This window comes from Gekko japonicus, unplaced genomic scaffold, assembly GCF_001447785.1.
Source record: "Gekko japonicus isolate JY-2015 unplaced genomic scaffold, Gekko_japonicus_V1.1 scaffold1780, whole genome shotgun sequence".
NCBI classification, from domain to species: domain Eukaryota; kingdom Metazoa; phylum Chordata; class Lepidosauria; order Squamata; family Gekkonidae; genus Gekko; species Gekko japonicus.
The window spans coordinates 373505-391144 of NW_015177065.1; the positions used below are offsets into that span (position 1 = coordinate 373505).

A 17640-nucleotide genomic window follows, 5' to 3' on the forward strand; every position below is an offset into this window, starting at 1 on the left:
TTCTCCGGTACACAGCCTGGCTGGAGGAGTTTGTCTTTATTTCTTTTAAAAAGGAAGGAAACTGTGGGGTTGGTGTGTTTTGTGGTGTTTGGGAAGGGGACTCTGGTAAGTTAAAACCCATGTTTTAAAGACTGTGTGGTTCAGCTTTTCATCTATTGCTAGAACTGCTGGGGGGAGGGGGGTTTCCCTTGCTTCTAAGACTGCCTGCTTGCTTGGAACTAGCAACACCTAAAGGGTTTTTGCTCTGTTTGTAGCCTGTGCTCCCGTGTGTGTGTGTGGGGGGGAGGAGGAGGACCTGTCTGCGCTAATTTTGGGGGGCTGGCATTTACAGAGTCTGTACATAGAACTTTTAAACCCTTTTCCCTGTGTGTGTGCATCCTATACGTTCATAAAGAGTTTTCCTCTCTCTGTGGGTAGGGGGAAGGGCTCTGCTTCTCGCTCTGCCGGCTGTTATCAGCAGCTCCTGGCCGGCAGAACAGCACATTTTTAAAATGCTGCACTTTTTTCCTCTCTGCAGAGGCTTTTTGGCTTGCAGCCTCTCGCCTGTCCCTCTGATCAGCCTGGGGTACAGAGGAAGGTTGGGGTGCATGCAAGGGGTTGGGTGGAGGTCCCAGGAACTGTCCAAGAGACCCTGGGGCATGTCTGTGCTATTTTTTTGGTTTCTGGGGTGGGAGGCTCTCTCTGGAGTCCGCAGTCTGCGCTAAGACAGAGCTCTCTCTCTCTCTCTCTCTGGAGCCATCCAAGAGTCTCCCCTGGGTCTCCTTTGGGTCTCCAAGCACACCCACAGTGTAAAAAGCACCTTTCACAGTTTTCAGAAAACTCCAGCCCACACAAGCCTCTTCCTTGGCCCCAAACACGTTCAAAGCACCCAAAAACAGTCAAAAGCACCCAGGGACTCCATTTTCCCTCCCCCACCTCGCAGAATCAGCCATGTGCTCCACACGCCAGCCCAGGGGGGAGGGGCGGCCTGCGGCCACCCCCTCAGCCCCTCCCCTACCAGCACAGCTCCCTCAGGGAGGCGGGACTTCCGGTGGAACCACTGTCAACCTGAAGATGAGAAGAGAGGTAGCCACTATATCTTCTGGCAGGATATAAATCCAATAATAAATAAGTGAATCTACTGTGTTTTATTATTTTTAAGTTTTATTACAGATTATGATTACATTGTACACCACTCTGAGCCTTGCCTTGGCAGGAGAGGGTGGCTTAAAATGTAATCTAATAAAAAAAATAATAAATATACAATATAACGGGGCAGCTATCAAAGCTTCCAACTTTGAAGGAGGAGGAGCTATGCAAAGTGGGGACCCACCCAAATGGCAGTGGGTGAGTGGAGAGACTTGCACCTGCATGGGGTTGGCTTTCCGGTGTTTTGTTACCTGGCAAGAAGTCCCAGTTTATTCCTTCAGGAGTGAAAGAGCTTTTCCTGGACAATCTGCAGGTCAGCTGCTGAGGCTCTCAATACTTTCTTGTCTCAGCCTTTGCTGTTACCTACCACCAGTCACTCTTACCACAGAACATGGGTCCCAACAAAAAGTGCATTTTTCCTGAGGACATTTGCATGTTCACTGTTTACAGGTATTCTATTGTTATTATTATTATTAATAATAATAATAATGTTTTTGATTTATTAATCGCTTCCCCCACAAGTGGGCTCAAAGTGATTTACCGTTACACTTTAGACAAGGGACTAACAGTGTTCATAGGGGATAGGAAAGACAAGATATATAATTCATTTAATTGCACACACCGTAACTGCACAGTGGAAACGTCTTCTGGCTTGGGGCTTCAGGACCCGTATGTCATATCGCCACACTGCCACCGCACAAGACCGCATTCTGCCACCGCATAAAACCATTCAGTTTCATTTATCATTTGTGCTGTTTTACAGACATACAAATTGCAATAGTACTGTTTCATTGCTTTAGCTATAGAACACAAACAAAAATAATTATTCCGTTGAGAAGCTGGTAATTGTCCTGAAAACCCCAAACCCCACCTAGATGAGGTCTCCATTTCATGGGAGCTGCACAGCCTGCTGTTTGACAACCAGGGCTGGAGATAAAAGGCCCTGCACTCAGAAAAAGAGCCCCTCATGGAGGAGTCTAGAGTGAACCAACCCCTCTGGGGTTGGCCCTGGTTAGTTCTTGGATGGGAGACCACCAAGGAATACCAGTGTTGCTACAGAGGCAGGTGATGGCAAACAACCTCTGTTCATCTCTTGCCTTGGAAACTCTATGGGGTCACTATGACAGCCGTGACTTGACAGCAAAAAAAAAAAAGTGTGAAAGATGCCTTCCATTCTTGCCCAAAGTTTGGTTCCTCTTCCCTTACAACCTTCTTCACTCTCATCTTCTAAGATCCCCCACAAACCACCTCTGTCCAGGAGATTGTAAGCCGCTCTGAGACTCTGAGTGAAAGGTGGGGTATAAATCCAACTCCTCCTTCTCCCTGCTCTGTACCTTTCTGCTCTTATATTCCAATTCAACCCTGTTCTCGAACTTCAGATTCACCATCTTCTGCCTCCCCAAGACCTCCTGTGTCCTCCAACAACTCCCTTCCTACCCTTTATGCCTGGAACTGCCTCCCTAGAATACCTGCCTTGATATCACCTCACTTCCTTCAAAACTGTCCTTTTGTTTGGCACAACTGCTTAGTCCCATTTCCCAACAGAAACGGGAAGGAATGTGGTTTCAGAAGGTAGCCATGTTAGTCTGCTCTGCAGTAGAAGAGCTACACTCAGATCCAGTAGAACCTTAGAAATGGGAAAAGCCTGTTGGTCTCTGAAGTGCTACTGGATTCAAATCTATCTGGAATAAGAACATAAGCTAGTGTTGGATCAGGCTAATGGCCCACCCAGTCCAACACTCTGTCATACAGTGCCCAAAAAATACCAGGTGCCATCAGGCCCAGCACTGGGGCCAGGACACTAGAAGCCCTCCCACTGTTGCCCCCCCCAAGCAAACAGAATAAAGAGCATCACTTGCCCCAGACTGAGAGTTCCTAATAGCCACTGATGGACCTCTGCTCCATATGCTTATCTAATTGCCTCTTGAAGATGTCCATGCTTGTAGCTGCCACCACCTCCTGTGAATTCCATGTGTCAATCACCCTTTGGGTGAAGAAGTACTTCCTTTTATCCGTTCTAACTCGACTGCTCAGCAATTTCATTGAGTGCCCACGAGTTCTTATAGTGTTAGAAAGGGAGAAAAGTACCTCTTTCTCTACCTGCTCTATCCCACACATAATCTTATAAACCTCAATCATGTCACCCCTCAGCCATCATTTCTCCAAGTTAAAGAGCCCCAAATGCTCTGTCAAGAATGAATCTATGTTCTTCCCATTTATCCCTGCCTCCACCTTTCTCCCGTCCTTTATGGTCAAGGATACATTGTAAGTTCCTCAGGACAGGGATGTCTTCCTGTACTCTGCCAAGTGCCATGCACATGTATAGTCTTTTTAAAATAAACTGATAATGGAAGGACCTGCATGCCTGTTCCTCTGAACCTGGCAACTGGCAGGAGAGCACAGGGTGTGTGCACCATGTTAGCTACATCACCACTTGGGAAAATCCAGATTATGAGAGCACAGTAGCTCTTGGAATCACTGGAAAATGTAGAAACTCTGCTCTTTGCAATATAATCAAAGGTTTAATTGTGAGAACCCATGAAAGTGGGAGGTACCACAGACAGGGAGGGTGGAAAATATCCCTTCCTTTACAAAACAAAGAGGGTTTAACACCTTCCCTGACCTATCAGAGCCAGTGTCCAACCCAGTCACCAATCCTAGCCCTACCATGGAAGCTGGCTTGTTGACATTGGGCCAGTCACACTCAAGCTAACCTACCTCTGAGGGTTGTGGTTGTTGTGAGGATAAAATGGAAGACGGTCACGGAAGGATGGAAGCCACTTTGGGGGAAAGGCAAGGGTATAAATGAAATGAAGTCGATAATGAGCCAAACTTAATACTGGACCAAAGGAATAACTTCAGAGAAATCACTATTGGCTGTGTTTAGTAAAAAAGAGTATATTTTTTCACAGATGCTCCTGTAGGGCTGGGAAAGGTTTTTGGTGTAAATCTGATTTTGGTTACAGTTCACAAAAAGGGCTACATCAGATATTGCTGTTAACTCTTTTGACAGGAGGCAGGCAGAACTGCCAATTCGGTATTCAAATTACCATCAAATACTGGGACAATGGCAAGTTAGGGATAGGGACAGACCTCCAGTCAGTAAGAAAACAGATGGGTATCTTGCCCGCATCACCAGCTTCTTCTCTCCCTTCACCAGGTGTTGGGGAAAGGAGGCACCCCGGATTTCCCCCTCTTCTTGCAGAGCCAGAACAGTATTAAACATCAAATTCTGAGCCTGACACCTGTGCATATTGAAAAAACCCAGGTACACATGGCAGATATTTCTAAGCCCAGGGCAACCCCGTCCCCAACCAGGTTTGCAGAAAAATCTAAAAGCAATTTAAAAAAAAAATTAAAATCTTAATGAAAGACTGAGAAACTTCAACCCTCTGTCATGGGATGCCAGCTGCCAGTTTGGAGGTGCGAGAAGCAGCTGCCCCAAGAGTTGGCGGGCAGGGAAGAAGAAAAAGCGAGGCCAACCAAAATCACTCACCCACCCCCACCCCCCGCCACCTCAACATGGGCCTAGCTGGATGGGCAGCAGAGGAGGAGTTGGAACTGCCACTTCCCTGTGGCACTGTGGGAAGGCAGGGAGGAGGGGGAGCGGCTGCCTACAAACCACTACTCAGTAAGAAGACATGGAAAAGGCAGCAGTGTGTGGGGGAGCACAGGGGACACCCCCCATTCCTCACTACTACTGTGTGATTCAGGTAGGAGGGGATGGCAGCACATGAAGTCAACGGTGACTGAACAGTGGGCAACAAGGCAAGCAAGGGTAGGCAGAGGATGAGACCCCCCCCCCCATGAGCCTGATGGGTCCCCTGCTTGTTATCAGATTTTTCTGAATTCTAGATCACACACTAGTGTGGTTGTAAACACTGGGAGCCAGTGTGTTGCAGTGCACAGTGTGGTAGACTTGGACGGGCAAGGCCTACATTCAAATTCCTGCTCCTGTGACGTTCACTAGCTCTTGGCCTGACTTCCCTCACAGAGCCGTTGTCAGGATAAAATATGATCACCCAGTTCCTTGGAAACACAATTAAAGGAGTGTGAGACAGCTGAGTGGATGAAAAGGGCTAATAATGATTTCAGGAGAAAAAAACTTTAATGCAACTGTAACCCAGCAGACGAACCCTGGCTACACAAATCCTCCTGATTTTCTTTCCAGCTGGTTCAGGTCAATAAACGAGAGGACCCCTGTCTGGCAGTTAGAAAATCCCCCCCACCCCCGATTCCAGGTAGCTCAGTTTTCAAGGTAACGATTTTATCCTACGCAAAAGATCTTTTCAGCCTCTGGTATAACTGAAACAAAAGTGCTATGAACATAGCAACCTTGATAGGGCCAGATCTTCAGTGCTCTTCAGAAGGGTATGATGAACAAAGACAAATCCTAATAGATGGTCTCCAGTAAAACAAAGCAAAGAAAAAGTCCCAAATAGTATTTTAAATGTGGAGGGACTCTTTTTAAATGTGCAGAGAGCCAGTTTGGTGTAGTGGTTAAGTGCACGGAACCTAATCTGGGAGAACCGGGCTTGATTCCCCACTCCTCCACTTGCACCTGGCTGGATGACCTTGGGCAAGCCGTAGTTCTGATAAGAGCTGTTCTTGAAAAAGAGCCGTTTCTGTCAGAGCTCTCTCAGCCCCACCTACCTCACAGGGTGTCTGTTGTGGAGAGGGGAAGGGAAAGGAGTTTGTAAGCCGCCCTGAGACACCTTTGGGTAGTGAAGGGCGGGGTATAAATCCAATCTCCTCTTCTTCTTCTTCTTCCTCTGTAGGTTCTGCGGTAGTTTCTCTTGAGCTTGAGAGAAAAAGAGGCTGAAGAGGGCGCAGAGGGTCTATTCAGAGCTCTCCTTTAGAACAAGCCTGTTATTCTTTATGATGTGAAAATGTGTTAATTCCTGCCTTCAGAAAGAAGACAGAGAAAAACGGGAATGTTGGGAAATGGAGAGGAAATTGTCTCAATTTTATTCAAGTCAGTTTCAGTGGCTGGGAGCCTGGAGAGGCCTTTACAGGACTCAAAAAAGTGGGGCTCTTGAGAAATCATATTTTCTTCTCAATGGTCCTGGTGTGAAGAAAACGTATTAAGAAGAGATTGTGAGTTGGCCTTTTGAACGCACCCAGAAGAAGGGCAGGAGGGTCTCTCCAGAGAAGGAGGCTCCAGAGACCTCATACAGAAGGGCTGCTCGGTCAGCGTCAAAAAAAGCAACTCGCCCCCCAGCATAGTTCAGACTGACTTGTATCCTCTTGAGCTCCCCAGGCAGGGGAAGGACATCATTTTCTATCTGAGGCCGGTAGCTGCCCCCCCACTTCCCTAATTTCCAGATACCATCCTTAGGACGAAAGGTGATCTGTTCCTTCCTCCTGACAGACTTTCTGGCCACCCCCACAGCCCAGTCTTCCTCACTTCCCACAAGGACTTCCCAGAAATGGCGGCCTCCTGTGAATCCCTCACGGCCCAGCACAATACCCCAGTTGTCAAATCTTTCAGGACTGTTGGGCAGATCTTGAGCTTTTTCTCCTTCTCTCATAGTCTTTTGATCCGCAGACAGGACAAGTTTGGGATGGGCTGTGTCCAGATCCAGAGTCAGTTTTGCTGTTGGGGGGAAATGAGGAGACAAGAAGAGAAGCAGATTCAGCTGGCAAATTTCACCCTCTGGCCTGGACTGTTTCCTCCCATGTATTTTAACCCTTTCCTTGATTCACAGACTCTCCTGTGCTATTAAATGGCAAAGCAGTCTTCCTGTGCACTTCAAGAGAAGGCAGATAAAATACAAAATAAAAACCCATAGGAACACAACCTATTTCCTCCCATATCCTATCCCAAGTGGAGAACCATGAGGGAGGGGGAAAAAAAGAACAATGGTATTTCAGTCACAGCTCATAGGTTACTTTCTGGTAAGAAATCACACATGGGAATGCATTTACACAAACACTCAAATCCCATGAAAATGGGCAGAGGCACAAAATGGGCTGAGCATGTCAAGTGGCTCTTAGTCCAGATCCTAGACACATTTCAAAACAGATAATACCACCAAATTTCACTTAAATTAACTCTGAACAAAAAAAGGAGACCGTAAGGTGTTTCCCATTGCTTTCAGCCTGCCAGGCAGCTGACGCTCTTGACTGGCAATTTGGGACAGCTTTGGATGGATTTGGGATGGTTTTTAGGTTTCAATGAAAGAACAAAGATTGGAGGACATGGCATGAATAGTTTCTCAGGGAATGTGCTATAAGATAACATCAGACCAGCAATAAAGTGAAGCCAATGACCTACTTGCATTCTTCAAAGGATGCCCACAAGATCAGACCTTCACACCATGTCCTGAAGAATCTGCTTTCTGCCCTTTTATCTTTTTTAAAGGTTGTAACATCCAGCTGGATGCAGACCTCTGATTAGCACACTGCCAGTTTGGTTGTTCCTAATAAAAGGTATTACACAGATCTTGTTCTTGTTTGGAGTTTTTGCATGGACTCCTATGGCTGTACAACTTTTTCTGTATCCCAGAAATGATAAATTTCTACTCAATCCAACTTTAAATTATTTGTAGCACGAAATGAAAACCCTCTTCTCCTCCAGGTATCTCCCAAAAAGCAAAAGCAAAAACACTCTGCTAATAGTTTCTGTGCTTCACAGTATAGTTAACTTGGAGTAAGAAAGACAAAGGATTTACAATTAGGGATGGGCACAAACTGGCTCACAAACTAAAGTTCCTCACAAATTTTGGCTGGTTTAAATGGCTTGGAGCCATTTGAACTCGTTTTCTGCTCCTCACCGCTCAGCTGTTTGGTTTAAATGACTTGAAGCAATTTAACCCCCTGCTTTCTGTTCCCTGTGAAAAGTGATGGAGAACAGAAAGCAAAAGGTTAAATGGCTTTGAGTCATTTAATCCTGCTTTATGCTCGCGAGTCGCCACCAAAGTGGGGGAGGGAAGCAGAAAGCAGGGGGTTAAATGGCTCAGAGGTGGGAAGCAGAAAGCAGGTTCGGCCCACGAACCAACATATCGGTTCGTGGTTTGGTTCATGGTTCAGCCATGAATCTCAAACCAAACTGCAAAAATGAGGTTCCTGCCCATCTCTATTTACATTCCCTTGAAACTCTGGGCCTTCTACACTGCTTCAGTGGTGGTTAACATATGAGTAATAATACTTTTAGCTTTAGCATGAAAGTGAGATTTAAGCCAAAACTGAGTTATCATCAGCCATGCTCTGGTCAATAGAAGCCTTTGATTGGTTTCTAAGCAGACAGCTGCGTAAGGAACACATGAGGAAAGTCCAAGAATTTTCCACAGGAATCTGGACTGTATTCTTTCCAAGTCCCCTTTTAAGGCTTCAATCCAGATTGGTACTCCGTAAAATAATTGAGCACCTAATTTGGCATTAAAAACTTTACAGGCCACCAGCACATACTGGTTGCCCCTGGTGTATTGTTTATAATTGTAATCAGGACTGTATATGACAGAAGTCTCTAGTGTAAATTTTTACAGCGTGACAGATTATATCCTATTTGTTTGCATAACTACATTTGCTGTATTTCCATTCTTGTGTGGTTGTTTTAAGAAGTCTAGCTTGCCACCTAGTGGTGCATAACGATAGAGCTAGAACTTCTGGCTGCCAGACAATCTTAGCATCTCCTGGCTATTCTACACAAAATGCCATACAATAGTTAATTAATTAATTATTCTTGTGGAAGTGACTTATTTACAGCTCTCTAAAAACTTATGCTTGTTCAACCTGCATACATGAATGTGTGAATGGCCACTTGTTGAGGCAGTTCATGTAACATCGGCCTTCATTCTGTCTGAATTTACTCTAAAAATGCTTAGGAGACCGCCTTCTCCTGCCCAGAAGTGTACATCCTAGCGACAGCTGGGGAGGCAGCAGACCAAGCTGAAGAGGAGGCTCGTGTAGAAGGGCACGTAGTTCCAGTTTTTCTCCCAAATATCAAACACAAATTGTGTCTGAACAATAGGAAGAGAGCACCAGGGCAGGCTGGACTTCTGCCTTTATACACTGGTCCAGTGTTCCCTCTAAGCTGAGTTAGTGTGAGCTAGCTCACAGTTTTTTAGCCTCCGGCTCACACATTTTGGTCTTAGCTCAGGAAGGAGGGCTCCAAAGCAAACTAATGTATGCAGTAGCCAAACAGCTCGCTCACAACTTTAATGCCAGTAGCTCACAAAGTAGAATTTTTGCTCACCAGACTCCACAGCTTAGAGTGAACATTGCACTGGTCTTCCACAAACTCAGATATTTTTTTTTTAAACCCATGAATCCAGTACATAATTTACAGCACCTTGAAGCTGAGAGGAACCTGGAAAGCAGGCAGGGAAAACCACTTAGAGGAAGCAGATACCCAACCTGGTCTGTGCCTCTCAAGGGGAGGATTATGAAAGGCCCTCAAATGCTGTTGCCCAGTAACCGTTCTCCCATTGTTTCAATATGGCAGCAGGTAGGTGAAAGGAGGCAGTGTGTCCCCCTCAGAGGTCATCTTCTCTGCCCCCTTACAGACCTCCTCAGAACAAGAAGCAACTGGCTGGGGCAGGGAGGGGGAGGTTTTGAGGAACAGAACAAGGGTGTCCAGTAATGGCATCTCTGGAAAGACACCACACAGTAGAACACAAATTGTAAGGTGACGCTTTTTAGTTTAGAAATAATTAGATATGTGTACACAGAAAAATGTACCTTTCTGCGGGTGAAGTCCAGAATCCAGAGTGTCTGAGGAAGCAAAGGAACAGAAAGTGAGCAACAGACCCTTGCGCTTATCACAAATCTTGTGACAAAAATATCAGTTAATATGTTTTTTCTCTCGTGGAGGAAAGGCGGCGTGGTATAGCCTCATCTTGTCAGATCTTGAAAGCTAAGCTGAGGTTTTCCAGTGCCATCCTAAGCAGAGTTACACCGTTCTAAACCCACTGATTTCAATGGGCTTAGAAGAGGTGTAACTCTGCTTAAGACAGCACTATAGATCCCCTTGAGACCAATTTGGGGTCACTTGGGACACTCTCCAGCAAACACACACACTCAAAGGGACCAGTTTTGATAGGTCCAATTTGGCCGCAGACACACTGCAATGAGAATGGCGGTGTTGTTGTTCCTGAAATGGTCAGGTGAGTGTCTCCATTAAATGAAAATGCCCTGGAGGGAGGGCAGTTTCTTCCCCCTCCCTTTCATTTTAGGGGCTCCTTCTACCATCTGCCTCCCAGTTTGCCAGTTGGTCACAGAAATGGCTAGAGATCAGCAACTTGGAACAATTTAGAGAAAATCAAGGTAACACAATTCTGAGCCAAAGTCGCAGGAAAATTCGGGCCAGAAAGCTTTACAGGGTGAGCTAAAATGGCCATCTGAGTCGGTACATGAATTCCTTCCATTCATGGGTCTGCTAATTATATAAATAGCTTGGAATGTGCTAAAACACATCTGGCTCACTCTAATTCCAGTCTGAAATCCCTGCAGTGTTTCTTCATTACCTTTGAGATGCTTCTTGATGCCCTCCAAAAGGGGACTTACATCCGAGAAGTCCCAGATACGCCACTTCAGTGCAAGAGAAAAAGCCATTGGATTCTCAAATGCCTCCTTTTCTTCATACCTGGAGAAAATCCCGTTAAGGTACCATCCATTCAATTCAGAATTTCCACCAGTGAACCAAAGAAATAGAGGAAGGAATTGGCAGAAAGCCTAGAGCAGGGGTTACCAACTTGTTGCCTGTGGGCACCATGGTACCCACTGATACTTTTCCTGGTGCCCACCAAGAGTTTATAGAAAGAGGGCAGGGCCAAGTGGGGCTTTTTGTCCATTAAGATCTTTGACTGGCCACTGGAGATCTGATTGTTAAAAATATTGCTTTAGCAGTAGCTGCCACCTCAGCACAAGGATCTTCAGTGTGTGACTGAAGGTAAGCTGCGGCGGCCATTTTGTAGCAGCCATTTTGTGGCTGCACCCACCATAGTATGTCAGAATTCCAAAGGTGCCTGCAGACTCAAAGAGGTTGGGGATCCCTGGCCTAGAGACACAGGCTGAGGCTGAAAGTGGAGACTGATGGGAGGCTTTTTGGACAGGAAAAATTCATCTTTTTGTGGCTTCTGAGACCCCAAAGTCACACATCACCTGTGGGGAATGGCTATTAAAAAATAGAGCAGGGCCTGTTTAGGCTTAAAACACTACAAAAGGGGAAGGAGGGGCAGAGGGCTTTTTTCTGCCCCCCCCAGCCATTTCCCTCTGCTGCAGTGCTGAAGGGGGGGGGTTATTTCCCCATTTTTGCTGCTCCATGTGGAGTATTCTGTGCACAGGGAAATAACTCCCCACCCCGGGACTAGAGATGTGAAGGCCCGGAAATTTTTTTTTTATGTACTTGGCCATAGTTTTTCCAACGTTTTTTAATCTATAGAAGGGAGTGATTTTGGGCCTGCACCCACTACACCATGTCAGAATCCCAAAGATGCATTCCCAAAAAGGTTGGAGACCACTGCTCTAGAGATGTACAGCTAGGTGTCAACCGAGAATCCCCCCCCCGTGCTCTTTCAATACACAATCTCCTGTTGATGAGGCTCTGTGCAGAAGCTGTTTGCCACTGACCAACGGACAGAGATCCACGCTCTTAGTTACAACTGATTTGGCCCAGAGTCAAGATTCTGAAGGACCACGTTCTTCACAGGCTACTCTGTCCAATCCCAGCATTAAGAAAGTTAATGTTAAAGAAAGTTAATGTTAAAGGTCCACTTACTTCTGTAAGGTGCTTCTGGCATCCTAAAGAAGAAAGGCAGAAAGAGAGACCTCAGTGTTTGCCAAAAGACCACACTAGGAAGACCCCTCAGACCCTGGAAGATTCTGCACTCTTGCTCTTTGCTTGTGTCCAGCTAGCAGATTTCACTCAAAGACTGGGGTAAGAACATAAGAACATAAGAGATGCCAATGTTGGATCAGGCCAAAGGCCCATCCAGTCCAACACTCTGTGTCACACAGTGGCCAGAAATACCAGTGCCATCAGGAGGTCCAGCAGTGGGCCCAGGTCATTAGAAGCCCTCTCACTGTTGACCCCCCCAAGCACCAAGAAGACAGAGCATCACTTGCCCCAGAGCCCCTATCTATACCTTGTGGCTAATATCCACTGATGGACCTCTGCTCCATATGCTTATCTAATTCCCTTTTGAAGCCGTCCATGCTTGTAGCCACCACCACTTTCTGTGGCAGTGAATTCCATGTGTTAATCACTCTTTGGGTGAAAAAGTACTTCCTTTTATCCGTTCTAACCCGACCGCTCTGCAGTTTCATGGAGTGCCCACGAGTTCTTGTATTGTGAGAAAGGGAGAAAAGTACCTCTTTCTCTACCTGCTCTTTCCCATGCACAATCTTCATAAAATGAGAGAATTGAATACTACCAGACAAAGTGGAGGCATTTCAGAGCAGTGATGGGTGATCTGCTTTGACAACTCAACAGTGGTTTCGCAAAGGGATTTTTCCTCATATGGAAGGCAGGAAGCCCTAAGCTGTTATCTCCCTTCTTTCCACTGGAGGGCATTTCCCAGGGTTAAATAAAAATAATGGCTAGATTACGCTAGCATTTTAATAATAGTGATCCCCAGCTTTCATTTTTTTTAAATAATAAAGTCCTTATTGTTGCAGAGTTAGAACTGGAAATATGCAGCCTGCACTATACTTGCTTTAAAATAAAAGCTAGGAGTTAGTGCAGCAGATTATAATGTTACAACACGATAGCAATCTAGCCACTGCCCTTTTCTTTTAAAACCTGCTGTGAAAAGCCGAGGTGGGCGGAGGATGGTGCCCGCGGGGACTGAGAGAAGTAGAGCCAAATTCTTTCTCCTTTTAGCCATTTAAAGGACTTTCCCCCTTTTCCTGCAGAGATGCAACATGGATTAGCAACAAAAGAAGGGTCTGGTCATATATGCATCACATCTTCACAAATGTGATAGGGTGACAGCAGCAAGCGCAGCAGTTCCAGCAACAGGTGTGTGGATGCCATTCCTTTATCACCTGTTGTTGCCATTGTGTGTCTGCACGCATTTTTGTGCATCCACCTGCAAGCAACCAGTACAGGTGAGATTCCCTGACCCTATCCTCCTTTTAAAACCTGCTGTGAAAAATCTTGCACGTGACTCTCACTCCTGGTGTTTTGTTTTGTTTTGTTGAAAGAGCTACTCATGAATCTGGCTTTACTCGCATTGGGTTTGACACACAAACACACTTTTGCTTCTGAGATGGAAGCCAAGCGGCCTCAGTCTATCCGGCAGGGGTAGGGCGCTGTGGAGGGAGATGCATTTCCAGGGCAACATAACCTGGGCTGGCTTGCTTTTGTGCTAAGTGAAGGAGGCACTGAAATTCTGTCTCCTTCTCCCAAAGGGGAGCCTGGGCTGTTCTTGCCACACCCTTACCTGCAAGAGATCACCAGCTGGCTGCTCATAGAGGAAGGGCTCATGTTGCTGGATGTGCAACCACAGAGCGGAACATGAGCAGAACGGAAACAAGAACTGACTACCAATATTAACGGGGCTCGTTTGTTTTCTGCCCCAGTGAAGGCAGAAGAAAGGGTTTGTGGCCAGCCTTCTCCCCAGGGGGTGCCTGGGCTTTTCCCGCCACCTCCTCACCTGCAGGAGATCTCCGGCTGGCTGCTGACTCTTCTCCTCCATCTCCCGGATGAGGCTTTCCAGAGAGGAGAGTTCCTCAGAGATTTCGGCCAGATGCTGGTCCCTATTTCTTGCCACCTCCTTCTCCACCTCTTCCATCTGGGCCAGCAGAAGCTTCTCTTGCTTATACAGAAACATGTGCAGCTGTTTGAATTTGGTCACTGTCTTCTGCCGCTCTCCTTTGGTTTGTTTCTGAGATGAAAAAAAGAAGGAAAAAAGAAGAGTATTGCCAGTCTTTGCAGTTGGAAGAGGTCCCCGAGGAGACTTCTACCAGAAGGGCACTTTTGCCTTTCCCAGGTATCACATCAACATTCAGTCGGAAAAGAGAAAGTTTTGGGGGTACTCATCCAAAGTCCACATGAATTATCTTTGTATTAGTTTTTTTCTTGGAGCCTTGTTTTACTTTACAAAACTCAAACGGGCAGCAGCCAAAGGCAAAGAGAGGCTGTGGCTGAATGGGCCTTCTCTGGCCTCAGGTCCTATTCCACCCTGTCCTCCAAGGTTTTTTCTTCCAACACTTGGAGAGGCTTTTATCTCTTGGTAGCCTGCCTCCACCATCTGACCTTTGTAGGAACTGCCCACTGGGAGGGTCAGGACCCCCAGCTTCCCTTCCAAGTTCTGAGGCCTTGCCTCTGCGTCTCCTGCTGCCCAGCGCCTGGTCACCACGGGGACACTTTACTACCTTGTGCACCCCTGGAGGAATAGCCACTTGCCAACTGCCTGCTTTCCCGCTGGTGCTTCTTTTTAAAACAGCATGTCCAAGATGGTGGAAGTCTACTATTACTACGATTATTATTATTATTATTATTATTATTTAAACTGCCCTCCCCCTGAAGGGCTTAGGGTGGTGTACATCATTGTTAAAAGCATACAATAAATTAGATATACAAGATATGCAGTTAGTTACAAATAAAATCACCGCTCTCTCCATTACCTTACCCAGAAATGAAAGATTCAAAACTGGGCTTTAATTGGCCAGATCCAATGGATCTAAAGATGGCTTTTTAAGAGCAATGTTACCATGGCCTCTTTTAGTCTTCCTCAATAGACCACAGAATTAAGAGAAAGGATGATAATGTCCATCAGGGGGTCCCGTATTCCATCTCCACTGGCCTTCACCAGCTAAGTTGGACATAGGTCTAAGAGGCACATGGTCGGCCTAACAGCACCCAGGATCTTGTGTGGTACAGAGAACCACTACCAGCATCAAAAGTTATAAAGTATTTATTAAAAAGGAAATGTTTGCAAGCATGCTTTAACACAGCACCAAACTGAGCAAGGGATTCAAAAGAAATAGGTAAAACGCATATTCTCTGTCCCTCTCTCTATACATGCCCCATCAGTTGTTAAAATACAGGACAGGCGCTTTAGCTTAGGAAGTTAAAGATGTCTACAGAGTTCCATTACCTTGAAGCTTTCTGTAGCTCTTCAGGCAAGCACATGGTCAAATGGCTGCCGCAGTTAAGAGTTCTGTCTGCTCTGATGGACCGAGCACAAAGAGCCCTCCTCCTTACTTCAAGGAGTTCTTAGTGGGAGAGTCAGTTTGGTGTAGCGGTTAAGAGCAGCAGAACTCTAATCTAGAGAACCGGGTTTGATTCCCCACATGAAGCCAGCTGGGTGACATTGGGTCATTCACAGCTCTCTCACAGGGTGTCTGTTTTGGGAAGGGGAGGGGAGGGGAAAGGAGATTGTAAACCGCTTGAGACTCCAAGTGAAGGGTGGAGTATATATCCAATCTATTCTTCTTCTGGGTTGAGAGCAAGGCAGGAGGGGGGAAATCAGTTCTTCAGTTACTTTCCAGACTTATCTCAGCCCACCTCCATACAAATGCTAACAGATCCAACAGGAGAAACGATGGATGGGTCAAGCTCTTCACACATCACCTTCAAGCAGGGAACGGAGATTTGAAGGAATTAAATACTAAAGAGTCTACAGGAAGGAAATTTCTGGAATCTTCAGGAAAATCTTTCCTGGCCCAGCCTGACCTGGTCAGTGGGTGGAGAAAAGAGAGGTGATAAAACTCCTAGAAGCAAGGAAGGAGGAAAATATCTTTGGTGCTGAGTTCATCAGAGTAGACAGAACTATCTCTTCACAACGGCCACCCTGTGAGGTGAGGCTGAGAGAGCTCTTTTGAGAACTGCTCTTGAGAGAACAGATCTGAAATAACTTGTGACTGACCCAAGGCCACACCAGCAGCTGCATGTAGAGGAGTGGGGAATAAAACCCAGTTCTCCCAGATCAGAATCCACGCTTTTAACCACTACACCAAACTGGCTCTCAGAAGAAAAAAACTTTTAAAACTCCAAGTGAAGGTTTTGCTCAGTTCACCTCCAAAGAAAAGATGCATTTCTTCACAGAGATGAAAAAGTTTCACATGTCTACCCCGCCCTCATACACAGAGACACAAAGGTTCCTTCCACATGGACCTTCTGCACGGGTATGGCACCCAACCCTTTTAATTGCAGAGATATAACAGGAAAGGTGCTCTACCTCACCCATTCACAAAAGCTCATTCTAAGTGGTCTTTCATGCACTCCTCCGTTGGAAACCAGACCATTACAAATTGGAGGAGGCTGCTGACTCGCTTAAGTTTTCTGAATTTTGTACTCAGTGGTTTCCCCCGTGTATGTTTTCAGTGCTTGTTCAAGACAAAAACAGCTGAAGAAGCTTCTCGAGTCTCCACACACACTGTGGTTATTTCCACATGGAGCTTTTGCGCTGGTATGGCAAACTATCCTTTTCATCGCAGAGATATAAGACGAAAGGTGCTCCTCTTAACATTCACAACACATAATTCTAAGGGGTCTTGCATTAACTTTCCTGTGGGAAACCAAGCCATTCCCAATGGCAGGAGGCTGCCTTCTCATGTTTTCTGCATTTGGGACTCGAAGTTTCCAGTCGCTGTTTACTTCCCAGCCACAGTGATACTTACGAGCAGGTCTTGGCTTTCCTTCACTATACTGACTTTGTACGCAAGGATTTTGTTTCTCTCCTTCCGCAAAATCTCCACACAAGTGCAGAACTGAGCCTGGGGGGGAGGAAAAAGGCCCAAAATTGAGGTCTGCCTCTTTTCAGAAGTTTACTATAAAACGTAAAAAGCAAAACTGTCATCAAACGCCAAGTTAGACATAAGTGCAGGATGGCCTGTCCAATGCTCCCTTTAAGCTGTGGGGTCTTGTGAGCAAAAATTCCACTTTGCGAGCTACCGGCATTAAAGTTGTGAGTGAGCAGTTTGGCTGCTGCATAAATCAGTTTGCTCTGGAGCCCTCCTTCCTGAGCGAAGACAAAAATGTGTGAGCCAGAGGCTAAAAACCTGTGTGCTAGCTCACACTAACTCAGCTTAGAGGGAGCACTGGTCCTGTCCCATGCTACCCCTTGCCAGAGGGTTAACAGCAATTCTGCAGAAGCAGGGTTGTTGTTTTTTAAAAAAGGAAGAATATAGCCTGGGGGGGGGGGATAAGCAAAAAATCTCCTACCATACCACTGCTGCTCCCTGGTGGGTCAGCAGGACAACCAGGTGGTCAGATATCAACACCGCCAGCCTTGAAGAGTGGCAATTCCCAAGCATCACCCCCTGAGCAGGAGGAGAGGTTCCCTACAAAAAAGTGTTGTGGAACACCCAGGAGGGCAGACAGGTAGGATCCACACGTCCTCCCCACCATCATCCACCTTGCAGATTTCCTACCTTGTATTCTTGGGAAGCCTCCTCCACAGGAACAATATTGTGATATTTGTGCTCCTGGGACTGCTCACAGACCACGCAGATGGGGGCTTCATCGTCCTTGCAGAAGAGCTTCAGCGGCTCCTGGTGCTTCTGGCAAACTCTTTCCCTTATAGCCGCCACGACTGCCTGATGTCAAAACACAAAAGAACC

General features: G+C 46.3%; 1 protein-coding gene across 1 annotated transcript in view; it reads right to left on the bottom strand.

The window, feature by feature from the left end:
• Positions 1 to 5852: 5852 nt before the first annotated feature.
• The window catches only part of LOC107124684 (tripartite motif-containing protein 7-like), a 13575-nt gene continuing 1787 nt past the window's right edge, over positions 5853 to 17640 (bottom strand). Inside the window, exons 2-8 of the mRNA XM_015428180.1 lie at positions 17452 to 17616; positions 16699 to 16794; positions 13728 to 13958; positions 11849 to 11871; positions 10596 to 10714; positions 9811 to 9843; positions 5853 to 6724 (exon numbers count right to left, since the gene is read on the bottom strand). Of these exons, the coding sequence (XP_015283666.1) occupies positions 6213 to 6724; positions 9811 to 9843; positions 10596 to 10714; positions 11849 to 11871; positions 13728 to 13958; positions 16699 to 16794; positions 17452 to 17616 (1179 nt within the window). The 3' untranslated portion in view covers positions 5853 to 6212. The remainder of the gene's footprint in view (positions 6725 to 9810; positions 9844 to 10595; positions 10715 to 11848; positions 11872 to 13727; positions 13959 to 16698; positions 16795 to 17451; positions 17617 to 17640) is intronic.